Source organism: Oreochromis aureus, linkage group 2 (genome assembly GCF_013358895.1).
Source record: "Oreochromis aureus strain Israel breed Guangdong linkage group 2, ZZ_aureus, whole genome shotgun sequence".
Lineage (NCBI taxonomy): Eukaryota > Metazoa > Chordata > Actinopteri > Cichliformes > Cichlidae > Oreochromis > Oreochromis aureus.
In genome coordinates, this window is record NC_052943.1 from 4,804,357 (window position 1) to 4,817,872 (window position 13,516).

At 43.5% G+C, this 13,516-nt stretch overlaps 1 protein-coding gene across 1 annotated transcript in view; it reads left to right on the forward strand.

Annotated features, from left to right (window-relative positions):
- Window positions 1–3,299: 3,299 nt before the first annotated feature.
- The window catches only part of si:ch211-26b3.4 (connector enhancer of kinase suppressor of ras 2), a 67,502-nt gene continuing 57,285 nt past the window's right edge, over window positions 3,300–13,516 (forward strand). The window contains exon 1 of the mRNA XM_039622769.1: window positions 3,300–3,396. Coding sequence (XP_039478703.1) covers window positions 3,300–3,396 — 97 coding nt within the window. The remainder of the gene's footprint in view (window positions 3,397–13,516) is intronic.

Below are 13,516 nucleotides of genomic sequence, written 5' to 3' on the forward strand. Positions count from 1 at the left end.
TTAAGTGATCTTCAGGAATAGTTTTCCAGGCTTCCTGAAGGGCATTCAAACCTCTTCTTTGCTTGTTGGCTGCGTTTTGTTCTGTTCTGTAAAGATCATCCCACAGTGCTCTAATAATGTTGAGGTCTGGGCTCTGGGGAGGACAATCCATGACTGATAGTGTTTTTCTGTCCAGGTATGGTTTTATCGCATTGGCACTTTGTTTTGGGATCATTGCCATACTGAAAAATGAAGCTGTTGACAGTCAGACACCTTCCATGCATGACAACACCACCAACTGAAATGCAGCACTAAACCATGACAGAGCCTCCACTGTCTTTTACAGATGGCTGTAGACCCTCGCTGTCATACCTCTCTCTCATAACTGAACCAGAAATTTCAAATTTGGATTCGGCACTCCATCAGACCTGTTGCCACTGATTTTCAGTCCCGTTCTTGCTCTCTCTCTTTCTCCTTGTTTTCCTTCCTTTCCTACCGCTGAGACCATTTCTAATGAGGCTTCACTGAACAACAGATGATTCAGCTGAAGGTCAGATGCATTTCTCAGGTCCTGTGTTAGGCTTTTTCATCATTTTTTTCAACCTCTATTTGTCCAATTTCCTCACATTTGTTTTTGTTTTTTGGATACACTGCACACCACACCAAGATTTGCCAAGCTGTCAACTAACAGCTTGTTAGGAATCACCTGTCAAACTCTGTTATGTTTGGGATTTTTTTGTGAATTAAATTAAATTAAAGAAATGAGAACAAATTCTGTGCTTCTGCAACAGATGGCTAGTAACAAATAAGATTTTAACAATTTAAAATCAGTTCTTTGCTAAATTGTTATGTGTAGATATGAAACTGGTTCATCCATTGAGTTAAGAGCCTTTTTTATGCTTGAATGAGTCACAGTCACGATTGAAGTGGCTTAAACAAACAAACAAAAACAGCATCTCTCTGAAAATGCTCAGGTGCACCGACTGGATTTGAAAGGGTGAAAAAAAATAACCAATTTCAAAAGAAAAACTTTGAAAAACTTGCAGAACTATTTCTCGGATAACTGCAAAATTAAAAGACAGTCTGGCTCCTTGAAAGCAAAATGCAAAGGAAAGAGGGCACAGGGCATAAAAGTTATAATAGTCCAGTTCTATAATAGCATGACAGTACTCAGTCATTTGAGCAGCTGAGTAATTTTAGTGCAGTGAAAATACTCAAAATACTAATCAAAACAAGTACTTGTTTTATCAAATCAAAACCACTAAAAGTACTTTAATAAATCCAAAAGTCATAATTACATACTTATAAATTATAACGTTATGCCTGACTTTTGGCAAAAACAAAACAAAGAGCGACATCCTAAGCATGGTTCTGTTGAAACTCCTGGTAATTGTTAGAGCCATTCAGCCTTCAATTTAATTGTACACACCGTCATGAGTAATGAAGTGCCACACAGGTAACTTTGTCCATTTGTTACAAACTGATTTATTAACATGGCTGAGTTAAATGTGAGACTTTTAAATGTATGCAAGTTTCGTAGCAGTGCTGTCCTGCGTTAGGACGGGGTCGTCAGGAAGAAAACAGCAGCAGCCAAATTAGCGTAAAAAAAAAAAAAAAACCACTCGGACTTTCACAGAGCTGGAAAAACAAAGGCGAACAAGTTTTAAAGCAGAGCTGGGAAATGTTTAGTTTGAAACAAAAGTCACATACGGGAATGTTGTGCGACCAATAAGCAGGCGGCAGGTTTATTTTGAAAGGCTGACTGCGCATGGCTACAGTCAATATGGAAACATTAAGGAGAGAATTAGCAAACAAATTGTGGGCACGTCAGGAAACGGCGGACTCCGGCGCGGATTTACCGCACGGGAGGCTCGTGCCATAACTTTACGGTCGAAAACCCGCACAGTAAACTGACCGGGTAAGAACCGCTTTGTCACAATGGCAACACAGACAGCCTGCGTTAGCTTGCAGGCCCGAGCGGCCATGTCTGAGCCAGCCAACGATAGCTAGCATTAGCATAGCTCTCCCAATGGATAGCTGCAGCTAAACTTTTCCTTCAAATCTGTGATTTCCCGACCGCGGCAGGATCATTCTCACTGACCCTGGCTTCGAGCGGATACCAGGCTACAAAGCGTTCTGGGGTACCCTGAAGCAAAAAGGAAAAATCACGTCCCTACATACCATTTTTGATGTTAAAATCAGACGAACGCTCAAATTCAGCAGATTTCTTCACCAGTCCCCTTTGCTAGACAATGAAATCAGAACGTCCGATCATCAATTCTAATCATGATTGTGACGTATTTGCAGACAGGAGCCAATGGGAGCTCGAGATCATCGCTGTCACGTTCGGAACAGGCTGAAAACTGAGCAGCGTAGTCCCGCCCACCATTGACTTTGTTCACAGGACTGCTGGAAGGAGGAGGTCACAGACATGGAAGCAGTGGAAAGTTTGGGTGGGGAATGCCTCGTTTCCTCTTCACCTGGATATCTCTCTTACTTTAGCTGCCCTCTACAACACTGCACAAGGAGGAACTGTTTCACTACATGCTGCAAAAAAACAAAACACAACAAGCCCCCCTCCCACACACACACACACACACACACACTTATTTTGATTGCAGATGTGTTTAGAGTTCTGGCTAAGATCTTCATTAGTTATTATACGTTTCGCTGAATATTAGAATTTGCATTTGGAGATGTAAAATCTACACTTATAAAACTTTAAGATGGTGTAAATATGCAAATATGTTTTCATTAGATGAATTTGTTATGATAATGAAGATACAAAACATATATATGTGAACTGAATTGCTTTTTATCTTAATAAAGTTTAAGTGCCTCATCCAACATAAGTTTGGATGCACTCTCAGCAAGGTCCACAACGTAGCTGATTTTCAGTACCTGTTACAGCCAAGGAGTTTATAGGTAACACTAACAATCAACATGGAGACTCAGTGCCATAAACAAAATAGGTGCTGATTTCTATTCAATTACCATTTTTGGACATAAACGAATCACAGCAGCAGTCACCTCAAGGTGCTTTTATTGTAAGATACCTCTATAATAGAGATTTTTCTGTATGAAAAACTGATATTTGATGTTTGTTTTACTTTGAATCTATGACAATGAAACAAAGACTTGCCTGTCAATTGCAAATATTATAAAACAATAATTGAATCTCGTTTTAATTTAGATGACTTCTAGAGTCATTATTAATTATTAATATAAACTGCCACTAAGAAGGGTCACGTGAGCAGTTTGTACTGTTACTATTTTTTTAATTCTCCCGAATCAATAAAGATGTCTTTCATTCCTAAACGATGACTAGCAACGGTATCTTTCGTGAGTGGAAGTTGGTGGTGTGGATGTGTGTGGAAGCGGGCGCTGCTGTAATCCATGACGTCACCTGGTTCCCAGGTACACAGCAGGGGGCGCTGTTCCTCTCAGCTAGGGTCCACACAGCGAGCAGCAACGCCTGACAAAGTTGATGCTGATTTCCTCACAGACTGAACTTAAAAAAAAGGAGGAGGAGGAGAAGAAAAATCTTACACCTGCTTGCCATGTGATGCGGCACGAGCTGCTGACGCGCAGACGTGGTATTGCAAAAGCAGCACTGCCGAATTCTTTCTTTGCTGGGAAGAAAAAAAAAAACATAATTAATGATATCATTTCTGAAAAATTTCCACAAGTGCCCTACTTATACCGTGTCTCTTGTATTCAGTTGAACCTACTGCATTTCATATATTATTTATCAGGGTGTTGCTGCTACATAGTCTGGTGTTTATTTACTGTTTGCATTAAGTCTCCCCCCAACCCCCAGACACCCCTCCCACGTTGTGTATATGTACATGTGTATGTAAGGCAAGGAGGGAGGGAGACCGAGAGAGATCCTCCCTATATGGTGTGCGTTGCACCATTCCCTGGTCTGTATTATGAGTGGTGGCCCTAGTGATGCTGCAGCGAGGCTGGCTGGAGGGGGAAAAAAAGAGGAGAGGAGAAGGAAGGGAGGGGAGGGGTCGCTCCATCCCCTGTGCGCCCACCGAATCCACTTCTCACAGAGCGCGGGGCTGCTGGCTGGCGGGAAGGCACGAGAAAGAGAGAGTGAGAGAGCGAGGAAACGAGAGGAGGGAGGGAGAGGGAGAAGCGAAGAGAGAAGAAGAGAAAAGCGTGTGTGTGCGTGTCCGTGTGTGCGCGTGTGGATTGCACCACCGCATCCAGTTCACCGTTTTCTGCAGGCGGCCATGCTCCGATGGAGAGAATAAACCCGACCACGTCTGGTTTCCCCTCAGATTTAGCCACTCCGCTCCGTGTTTCCAGATGTGACTGACAAGTCGTTTTATGTCGCCCGCATTGAGCTGTGCGCCGTTCATCTCGGATAGACTGTGACACCATGGCTTTGGTTATGGAACCTATAAGTAAATGGACACCAAAGCAGGTGCTGGACTGGATGAAAGGTAATGTTGGATACCCCACCACCACCATCACCCCCATCCTCCTTTTCTCTTTCTTTTTTTTTCTAGCTGTTGCACCATGCTCTAACGTTTTCATGCTGCTTCTGGTTAGACTGACGATAACGATAATGATGATGAGGATGATGATGGTGGTGGTGATGAGCAGCAGAGGGCCACGCTCTGTGCATGTGTGTTCTACTTGTCCAAACCTGTACCCTGCGCCTGACCACTCGGAGACTGATTAAAGTCACTAAAGTGGACCGAAATGCGTTCGAGCTTCTGTCATCTGGCTTGCTTGAGAGCGCATCTCTTGCAAGCCCAGCCATATATGGCAGCGGCGGCGGCATCTCTCTCATCAGTGAATGCTGAAGATATGTCATCTCCACTCACTGGCACATGCCCTTATCAAACCCATGTCACCTCTCGCCGTGCATGTGTGCGCGCGTGCCAACCGTGCGTGTGTGATTAATGTAGTTAGCTGCATGCACCCCCCCGCCCCCCTCCAGTGGCTCACGCCAGCCCGTTTCAGCACCGTGGACAGCGCAATGCCGCCTGCCATATAAGGCAAACGCAGCGATCACACTGCTTTTTTTTTTTTTTTTTTTTTTTTTTTTTTTTTTTTTTTTTCCCCCTGCTGCTCGCTTTGCTGGCACGAGTTAAGTCCCTTCAAAGCGACAGTATGAATGAGTAATCCCTAATCGTGCGTGCATGTGTGCGTATGTGTGTGTGCGTGTGTGTGTGTGTATTTGGTGGCGGTGGTAGGTGGTGTTCTCACACACTCTGGTCATCTACAGAAGCTGTGAGAGAAACTGTGGTAGGCCTATTGACAGACAATGAAAATGGAAAGGGAGGGTGTCCGCAACCCCTTACTTAAGAGGATGACTTAATCGTTCCTTGTTTGATGACTCAGACTGTTACAGGAGTGTAACAGATACTTTGCGAGTGTGTGTTTGAATTATTTATGCATTGGCCAGTTTCGTTATTTAATGTAGAGATGTGTTCGATCCCCAAGTCCCTGCGTGGCTTTTTGGGACCACTACTTTCCTCGTGTGACGGCCAAGCGCCGATCTCTTGGATTGGAGAGTCAAGGTATAGCCGACACACCATCTGAGTACGCGGAGAGGGATTATTTTGGGATGCGTTACATTAAAGCGATTACGACGTTGTTCCAGGTTTTTATGCTCCCCTCTACCTCTCTCTCTTTATCCTCGGCCTCAGCCAGTGGAGCTCCAGCTTCATGCTCTGATCCGTGGAGTGCTCACCCGACACTGCATATTAAGAGAGGCTGAGCGGATTTCTTTTAATGGTTTTTTTTTGTTTTGTTTTTTTATTTTTTATGCGAGATTACATGTGGAGCAGGCCAAATCGTGAATAGAGATCGCAACTTGGAGAACAGAAACAGAACAGAAAAGAAAAAGAAACATTTGCTCACAAGATGTCGAGAAGCAAGTGATCAGAGCTTACAGTGATACAGAGCCAGTGCCAACAAACATGTGATGTCCACGATGTGAAAGTTATTTGCAGTTTCTCCAGTGTAAACAAACCCTCTCTCCACATATAGCTCAGGTTCCATTTGATCAGCAAGAAAAACTGAAAAACAGAACATAACTGTTGAGCTGGTGGGTCTAATTTCCACTGTCATGTTGTGATCGTTATTAAGCCATCGCATCCCACTGCAGTTTAAAAACTCTCAGTGTGGAAAAGAAAGAAACGAGGAAAGAAACTAAGTGCCACAATTCAAACCCACCTGCTGGGTAATGAGTACAAATGATCATGCTTCACAATTTTTCACGTTTTGTCACCTGCAAATCCTAGACGACTTAAATCACTGTTTATAAAAAACAACAACTTTGTGTTCAGTGAAGGACAGGCAAAGAAATATGTCCACATTTGCATCCAACCCTTTGAAGGAGAACTGTTTCATCTTGGTCACATAAAACAAGCCACATCCCGGCCTCTTTCACATGAAGCCGGCTGCTCGGAGGCTCGTTTTCATAGATGTTTGCCAGCATCTCACAGTGCCATCCCTGTTCTTGTGAAGCTCCTTCCCCCTTGTTTTTTCCCCCTGCAGGGCTTTAAAACAGACCCTCAGTGGAAAGCGTGAATAAAGTAAAATGTGAAAAGCTAGTGCTAATCTGTCCGCTTATGTAGGCTCCACTTTGGCCTCTTTGCTGGGGAGCGCTCCGTCTCTCTCATGCCGATCTAAGTAGTCTTGTACCATTTTAGCAGAGCAGTGACTCTGAGACCTTCTCTTAATAAGAAGTACTTCAGCAATCCCCCGTTGCTTTTGCAAACACTTAGCAAACACGTGGGTGCAGACAACAAACATTTAGATAAACTGATATTTTCCCCGCATGAAGAAGCCAAAGTTATCTCCTTTTTTCATGGTGTAAATGCTGTGCCTGTAAAATGTGTTTACTGTCATTTTATGAAAGAGAGAAACAACAAACACACTCAAACATGTTATGAACCAGTGCAAGAATCGAGCAAGAGTCTGAAAACTATTGAAAGAAAAGTAAATAAAAAAATAAATAATATCCATGAGTTCGAATATTTTGTCTGCTGCGTGAGTGTGCGAAAAGCAGCCAGAAGCTGTAGCTGTTGGAACAAAATGAGCCATTTAAGTGATCCGTGAGCGTGGGTGATGATTTGGGCATCAATCAGCGGATACCCGTCTACATTTTTGTGAATCCATCCCTTACCAGCACAACAACAACAACCACACAAGCTCTGCTCTTCTGTGTGGGACGGTATGTCTTCCTCTTCTTTTCCTTTTCCTCCACAGCCCTTTCATTTTATATGAACGGAAACACGATATTCTGCAGCCCCAGCCAGAAAACCTGACACAGCTATAGCAGACCATACTGTATCTCCCGCTGCTGTAGAAGGACTACTCCAGCGGCAGAACACTGGCGAGCCTCACAGAAAGATGACTCATCAGCATTTGTTTTGATTTTAAACACCCACACCGGAGGACTTTCCTCTATGTATGTGCGCGTGTGAGCGCATGATGCATCTCCAAGGGTGTGTGCAGACGCAGTGGATGCGTTAAGCTTGGCGCGCTCCAATCTGGGCTTGTTTCTGAGTCCTCTTTCAGCCACACGGTATCGGCAGCTTGCTGATGCATACATTGACAGGAAAATGAATGAATAAGGCAGCTCACTTTTCCTGCAGTAATCCCTCTTACCTCTCCGCGTGCGCTAATGTATTGGAACGATCTCGATGTAAATGGTGGGGTGTCACATTTGATTCAGCGCGAGGCTGCTGTGGATGACTATAGGACTGTAGTCTGTGTTCAGATGGAGGGAAGATTCCAGCTCACTAATGTGTAGTAGTGTGATCTTATTAAAGAGCTCCTCTCAATGTTATGTGGTAGATTAAGTCTCCTGGAGTGTTAAGGACCATGTTTAGCATCATTCCATACTGTGCCTTCTGATTGCGTCTCCCGCTGGTATGGTAAGGAAGTCTGTGTTGCAGAACACTTCCCCCCGGCTCTGACTGTGTGCTTGTCGTAGTTTCAGCTGCATTAAAGATTGAAGAGTGTGCCTTATTATGGGAGGGAAAAACACACGCGGAAACTCCTCGTGTCCTCTATTATTCACAAAAGAAATGCTGAGGTGCAAGCGTCACGTATGGACACAGATGCTGCGAAGCATATGATAGGAATGCGCGCACGCTGACACACGAGCATAGATACAAAAACTCTGGAGCAGCAGCTTTAAAGTGGGGCATCCGTAGTCATGGAAACCAGATCTGATCATGTTGGGAGTCACGGCACATGTCATAAGATGGGGAAGCAGCAACACACACACGCAGATGCCCAGCGCACATCCAGACTCGTATAGACCCATGCGCATATTCACGTTTCCCCTCCGCCTGCTTCATTGCCTCGAGTTAGAGACAGATAAAGAGAAGAGACCGCGGGGACATGAATTCAGAGATCGGGAGGCGCAAAGCAAAATGAAAGAAAGGCTGAGAAGCCTAAGATGGGGGAGGAAATGAGGGTGCGTGAAAGGGGAATGCTGGGCATGATGGCGAAAGAGAGAGGCGGTGGCAGAGCGGGGTGTAGAATAGGGGATGCAGTGGGCATCATATCAAAGCACCCGGTCTATCCGGCTGCTCGGACAGAGGGGCCTGTGTGTGTGTGTGTGTGTGTGTGTGTGTGTGTGTGTGTGTGTGTGTGTGTGTGTGTGTGTGTGTGTGTGTGTGTGTGTGTGTGTGTGTAGAGATGTTCACATGTCCGTTACTGGATTGATTTTGCACCTGTTGTTCCGGGGCTGCCGTTTTACAGCCAAACATGTTAGGATCAAATGAAGTTTTTCAACCCAGGGCCAAAGACTTCAGACGAGGTCTTATAATATACAAACGGGATCACTTGAAATATCTAATTAAGCCAGCAAATGTGCACTATAAAATCCTTTTATGGTGCACACTAACAGCTTGCTGTGAAACTACAGTCAGTTTTGTTCATTCTTTGTGCAAAAACCATTTGACTGCTGTTAATGCCTGTGAGGTAAAAATCTTAACCGCAGTTACAGTTTTTACAGTATAAAGTTGTAGATTTCTTTGGCAATCACAGACTCATTGGAATATAAATGCTTGAATGCAATAATTTAGAGTGGCCAGGATGCTGTTGTAATGTAACAGGCTAGACCAGAGATGTCAAACTCATTTCCCATCATGCACCATATGCAGCCTACTTTGATGTGAAGTGGGCTACACCAATGAAACTACATAAACACATACAGTTACAGAAAATGCTCTGATAGCTTATTGCTCAGACTGTCCCGTAATGGTAAATTTTGAATGTAAAGTTTTCATTAACTGAGAGAAAATATCCTTGTACTGACTCTTATTTTAGCTCTGTTTTGTTCTCCACCAACTTCTTGCTAGCAGCTAAATGGCTCGTTCCCCTGCTCTCGCTGCTCACTGTGTAGCTGTGTAGAGCTCGATTTTTAACATACACCTTTTTAATCAGCTCAAAATTACTACCTCCTGTGATTGCCTCCCCCCTGACCCCCAACTGGTCGTGGCAGATGGCTACCCCTCCCTGTCACTTGTTCGGATGGCGGTTTCTTCCTGTTAAAAGGGAGTTTTTCCTTCCTACTGTCACCAAATGCTTGCTCATAATGGGTCGTCTCCTTGGTGTGGTTTTCTCTCTTTTACCGTAGGGTCTTTACCTTACAATGTAAAGCACCCCGGGATCCTTTGCAGACAGTAAATTAATCCAGATTTATGTAAAGTTGCAGCTCAAATGTAAATGTGTTTCGAAAGATGTGTAAGTTTGTAGCTCTTCTTCATCTCCAGTTACAGCAACAACTGGATCAAATGGGCTAGAACAGAGACAGTTGGGGCTCGTGAGGTAAAACTAAAGCTTATGTTAACATATTATCAGTCTTTCTATTCCAGCCTTACTGTAGTCACTTCAGATTCTCTCAGGTAGGTCAGATCCTCAGAGTAAAGCTCTGCCCGTGAACTCCTCGCACTTTTCTGGTTGACCCTGTTCCGTGAGATTGCCTCTTGACACCTCCCTGCAAGCTGGATCTCAGAGAATATGTCGTGGTGCACTTGAAGTGTACAGGGGAGCTAAAATGCCACAGTCATAAGAATATTCTGGCATGATGTGATGAATATTTCACAGTAGGAATATTTTTAGTGAGAGCTGTGTCTTTTCCTTGCGCTCGCCGATGCACTTACTCCGGCTCGGATCTCACAGTTGGAGGGTAAGGCAACAGGACAGGAGTCTTTGGTGCTTGTCACCACTCTTAGCCCAGGCCACAAACTGACCCAAACATTGTCTCAAAGAAGGACGAAGGTTTGACTGATTTCAGCTGACATTAGCAGCCAGGCAGTGAAGCCTGTTTTCTGCAAGTTGTTGGGTTTTTTTTTCCAATTTGAGACAAACTCAACTCTAAGAAGAAGAACTCTTCAACAAGCTTTCAGCCATCATGCAAGGCATGTACAGGCTGCAGTGTTAGTATCTGTGTGCTTAATGTGTGTGCGCGATCCTTAGCTTAGCATCAGCGCAAGGTCTTGAGGGGAAGCAACTGCTGATCGCTCACTTCTGCTCGGAGGCCTATCTCTCCCTTTGGTTGCCTGGCAACCCTTGTGTTTCCGAACGGGAGGGGTTTATTTTGCCCAGGAAAGAGGAAAAGATTGGAGGGAACCGCATGAAATGTGGATGAAGCTGTCAACATGAGATGCTTGCTCAAGGCTTAGCACTCAGGGATTCAGGGATGGTCAGGATCAAGGGATCCCTTAGTGTTTCCTATAGGGATCTATTTAACAGATTAGTCCGACACAGGAGAAACACACAAACAACACAGGGCCTTTGATTTGAGGTTATAAAAACATAACTGCACTTGCTACATTCATATTTTAAAAACAACAGACAAATGTGTCAATCGGTTAATCTCACAGTAATTTTAAGAATAAAAATTAAAAAATTAAAAGATCTGCTGTTCAGAACCTACAGTTATATTACTAAAATCTATATCTCTCCCTGTCAGACTGCATATTATCTTCCAGCTGAATGTTTTGAGTACTGCACGCCTAAAAGAGAGAAGAGAGAAAAATGGCCTTGCAGGCAACACAGCATAAAAAAAGACAAGTACAGAGAAAAATATTTACACAAGCAGACACCTTTTGAAGCAGTGTCTGCTGATAATGGTAATACACTCAAACATAACAGAAAATTAGCATTTTGAGTGACCACTGCAACCTGTCTTAATTAGCCCTGAGATCTTGGGTTTGGTCTTCTCTTTGCTATTGATGTGTGTGCCGTGTCATCATGCCAAAAATTAATAAGCTCTCCAAAGTCTTTGTATTAAAAGCTGTGGATGCTTATGAGTCTGGGAAAGGAATTTAAAAAAATCTCTGAAGTATTTGAAATAAATAATTACACTTTAAGGAAAGTCGTTTGAAGCAACTGCCAATTTGGGAGCGACCCTTTTAATGCAAATTTCACCACAGGATGTGCAGCTTGCTCTCCTGACTCCTGTGTCAATGTGAAGGTTAGCAGTTGGGTCAGGAACCAAACACATATTTTGCATATTGTTGTGAACAAACAGGCAAAGAGCAGGCATCTGTATGTGCTTTGTAAAGACCAATCAAAGATGGTTGGCCTTTTTAACAGTAGATGTGTTTGGCAGGATTTTTTAGGATAACAGCTTTAAAAACAAATCCACCAAAGAATGGCTCAGAAACAACAAATGGACGGCTATGAAATGATTAATAGTCAAAGGGAACAACAGAATCCTACTGAAATGTTGTCGGGGGATTTAATCCAGGCAACACATCCAAGAAAACCCTGCTGCAACTGACAGCAATCAGCAATTTGTGCTGGATAAAGATTTCAGCAAGACCATGACAGAGAGCAGTGGATACAAAAAAGATGGCTGTAGAGATGCTGATTTTCTCCTCGGAAGAATGCCACACCTCAGGGTTTTAATGGTCACAGAGAGTCCAGTACTAATAATATACATGAATAGCATGCATGTAAAACTACTGGTAATACTACCAATATTTCCTGTCGTGTCTCCTCCTGGAGTTCAGTAATGATTCATAAAAAAAACCCTTCTAAATCTGATCATCCAGAAGTGAAAAAGCACCGCTCAGGCTCTAGTTCACAACCTTTCACGGGAGAATTTATGCCGTTGTGAATACTCGGGATGTCATTTCATGTCGCGCTGCAGGCAGTAGCCTTGATTTGAAAAGAAAAAAAATACTATCGATCAAAACTGTCTGAGAAATCACACTGTTGACAGTTGACACATTTCTGTTACCAGATGTCGTCTGAGGTGCAGAAACCAGAGATGCTGAGACTCAGCAACTACAGTTCCTGAACTGTGTCGGGAAAATAAACAATAGTTACTGGAAAGACACTGAGTGGCCTGAGCCCACTGGAGAGTAATTATGAATAAGCTATGATAAAACATCTTATTCCTTAGAATATTTCCCAGAGGGTACGAGAACAAGCTTATGACTATGAAAGACATTTCACATTCAAAATTGCTTTTTGTGTATTTCGGTTGGGTTTGTTTGTCCTTTTATTGCGCTGCACGGGAGAGTGAGGTCAGTTTTCATATTTTCTGAACACTGCAAACTGATGCGAGGATGCAGTGACTGCATCTCACACACCCGCTGTGGTGCAGTTGTGTCATCTGAGCGTACAACATTTTAATATCATTGGCGATCTGGTGAGGTTACGGTGCTGAGAAAGCTCGTCTCTTATAGCGCTGGTTTGTGCGAGCGTTTTTGAGCGCCATGTGCTATTTCCAGCTGGCACATGAACTCGGCAGATGAACCCGGATCAGCTGTTTGTCCTCTAGGGGGAAGGCATTCTGACTCATCTGATTGGCTAGCAGCTGTGTGTCACTCTGTGGATGTATGTGTGAGTTTTAATGCATATGCGAGTGCGAGCGTGTGTGAGTGCATATATTTGAAAAAAAAAATCCCCTTACAATGTGTGTGCATAATCTCTTTGCATCTAAATGTGTGTGTGTTGCAGAGGTGGGAAATACTATAGCTATGGTATAGTAGGTGGTTTTCCCAGAGGAGGCGCTGATTCTTTATTCATCACATCTCCATATTTTTTACAGTACTGTGGTTATAATCCTTATGCACTCAACCACAATGAGTTGGCTTTAATATTTTTTATTTATCAATTAGTGCAGAGTAAAAAAACAAATCTAATCAAAAATTGATTTACACAATTATTCTATTAGGTTTAGAGTTTTTTGGGATACTTGGCAGGGAGAGTGTCCAAGCGTCTTGTGTGGATTTAGGCTGTCTCGGTGTCTTCTCCTTCTTCGTGTAATCCCGGACCGAGATAATATTAAGTGCCTAAAACTCTTTCTTCCACCTCAAACGATCTTAAATGTGCAATGAAGATATTACACTGTCACCAGAAATTGCATTCGCATCGTGATGGAATAAGCTATAAAGGGGCCCCGATTGCATCACGTGGTCCCTATTAAAATGTGTTTCCCTTGCGCCGGAAGGAGAAATGGGGGAGGACAAGTGTGAGAAGGAGGGAGTGGCAGAAAAAGAAATGATAGAGAGGTATTAGCTGGAGAGGAAGGCTC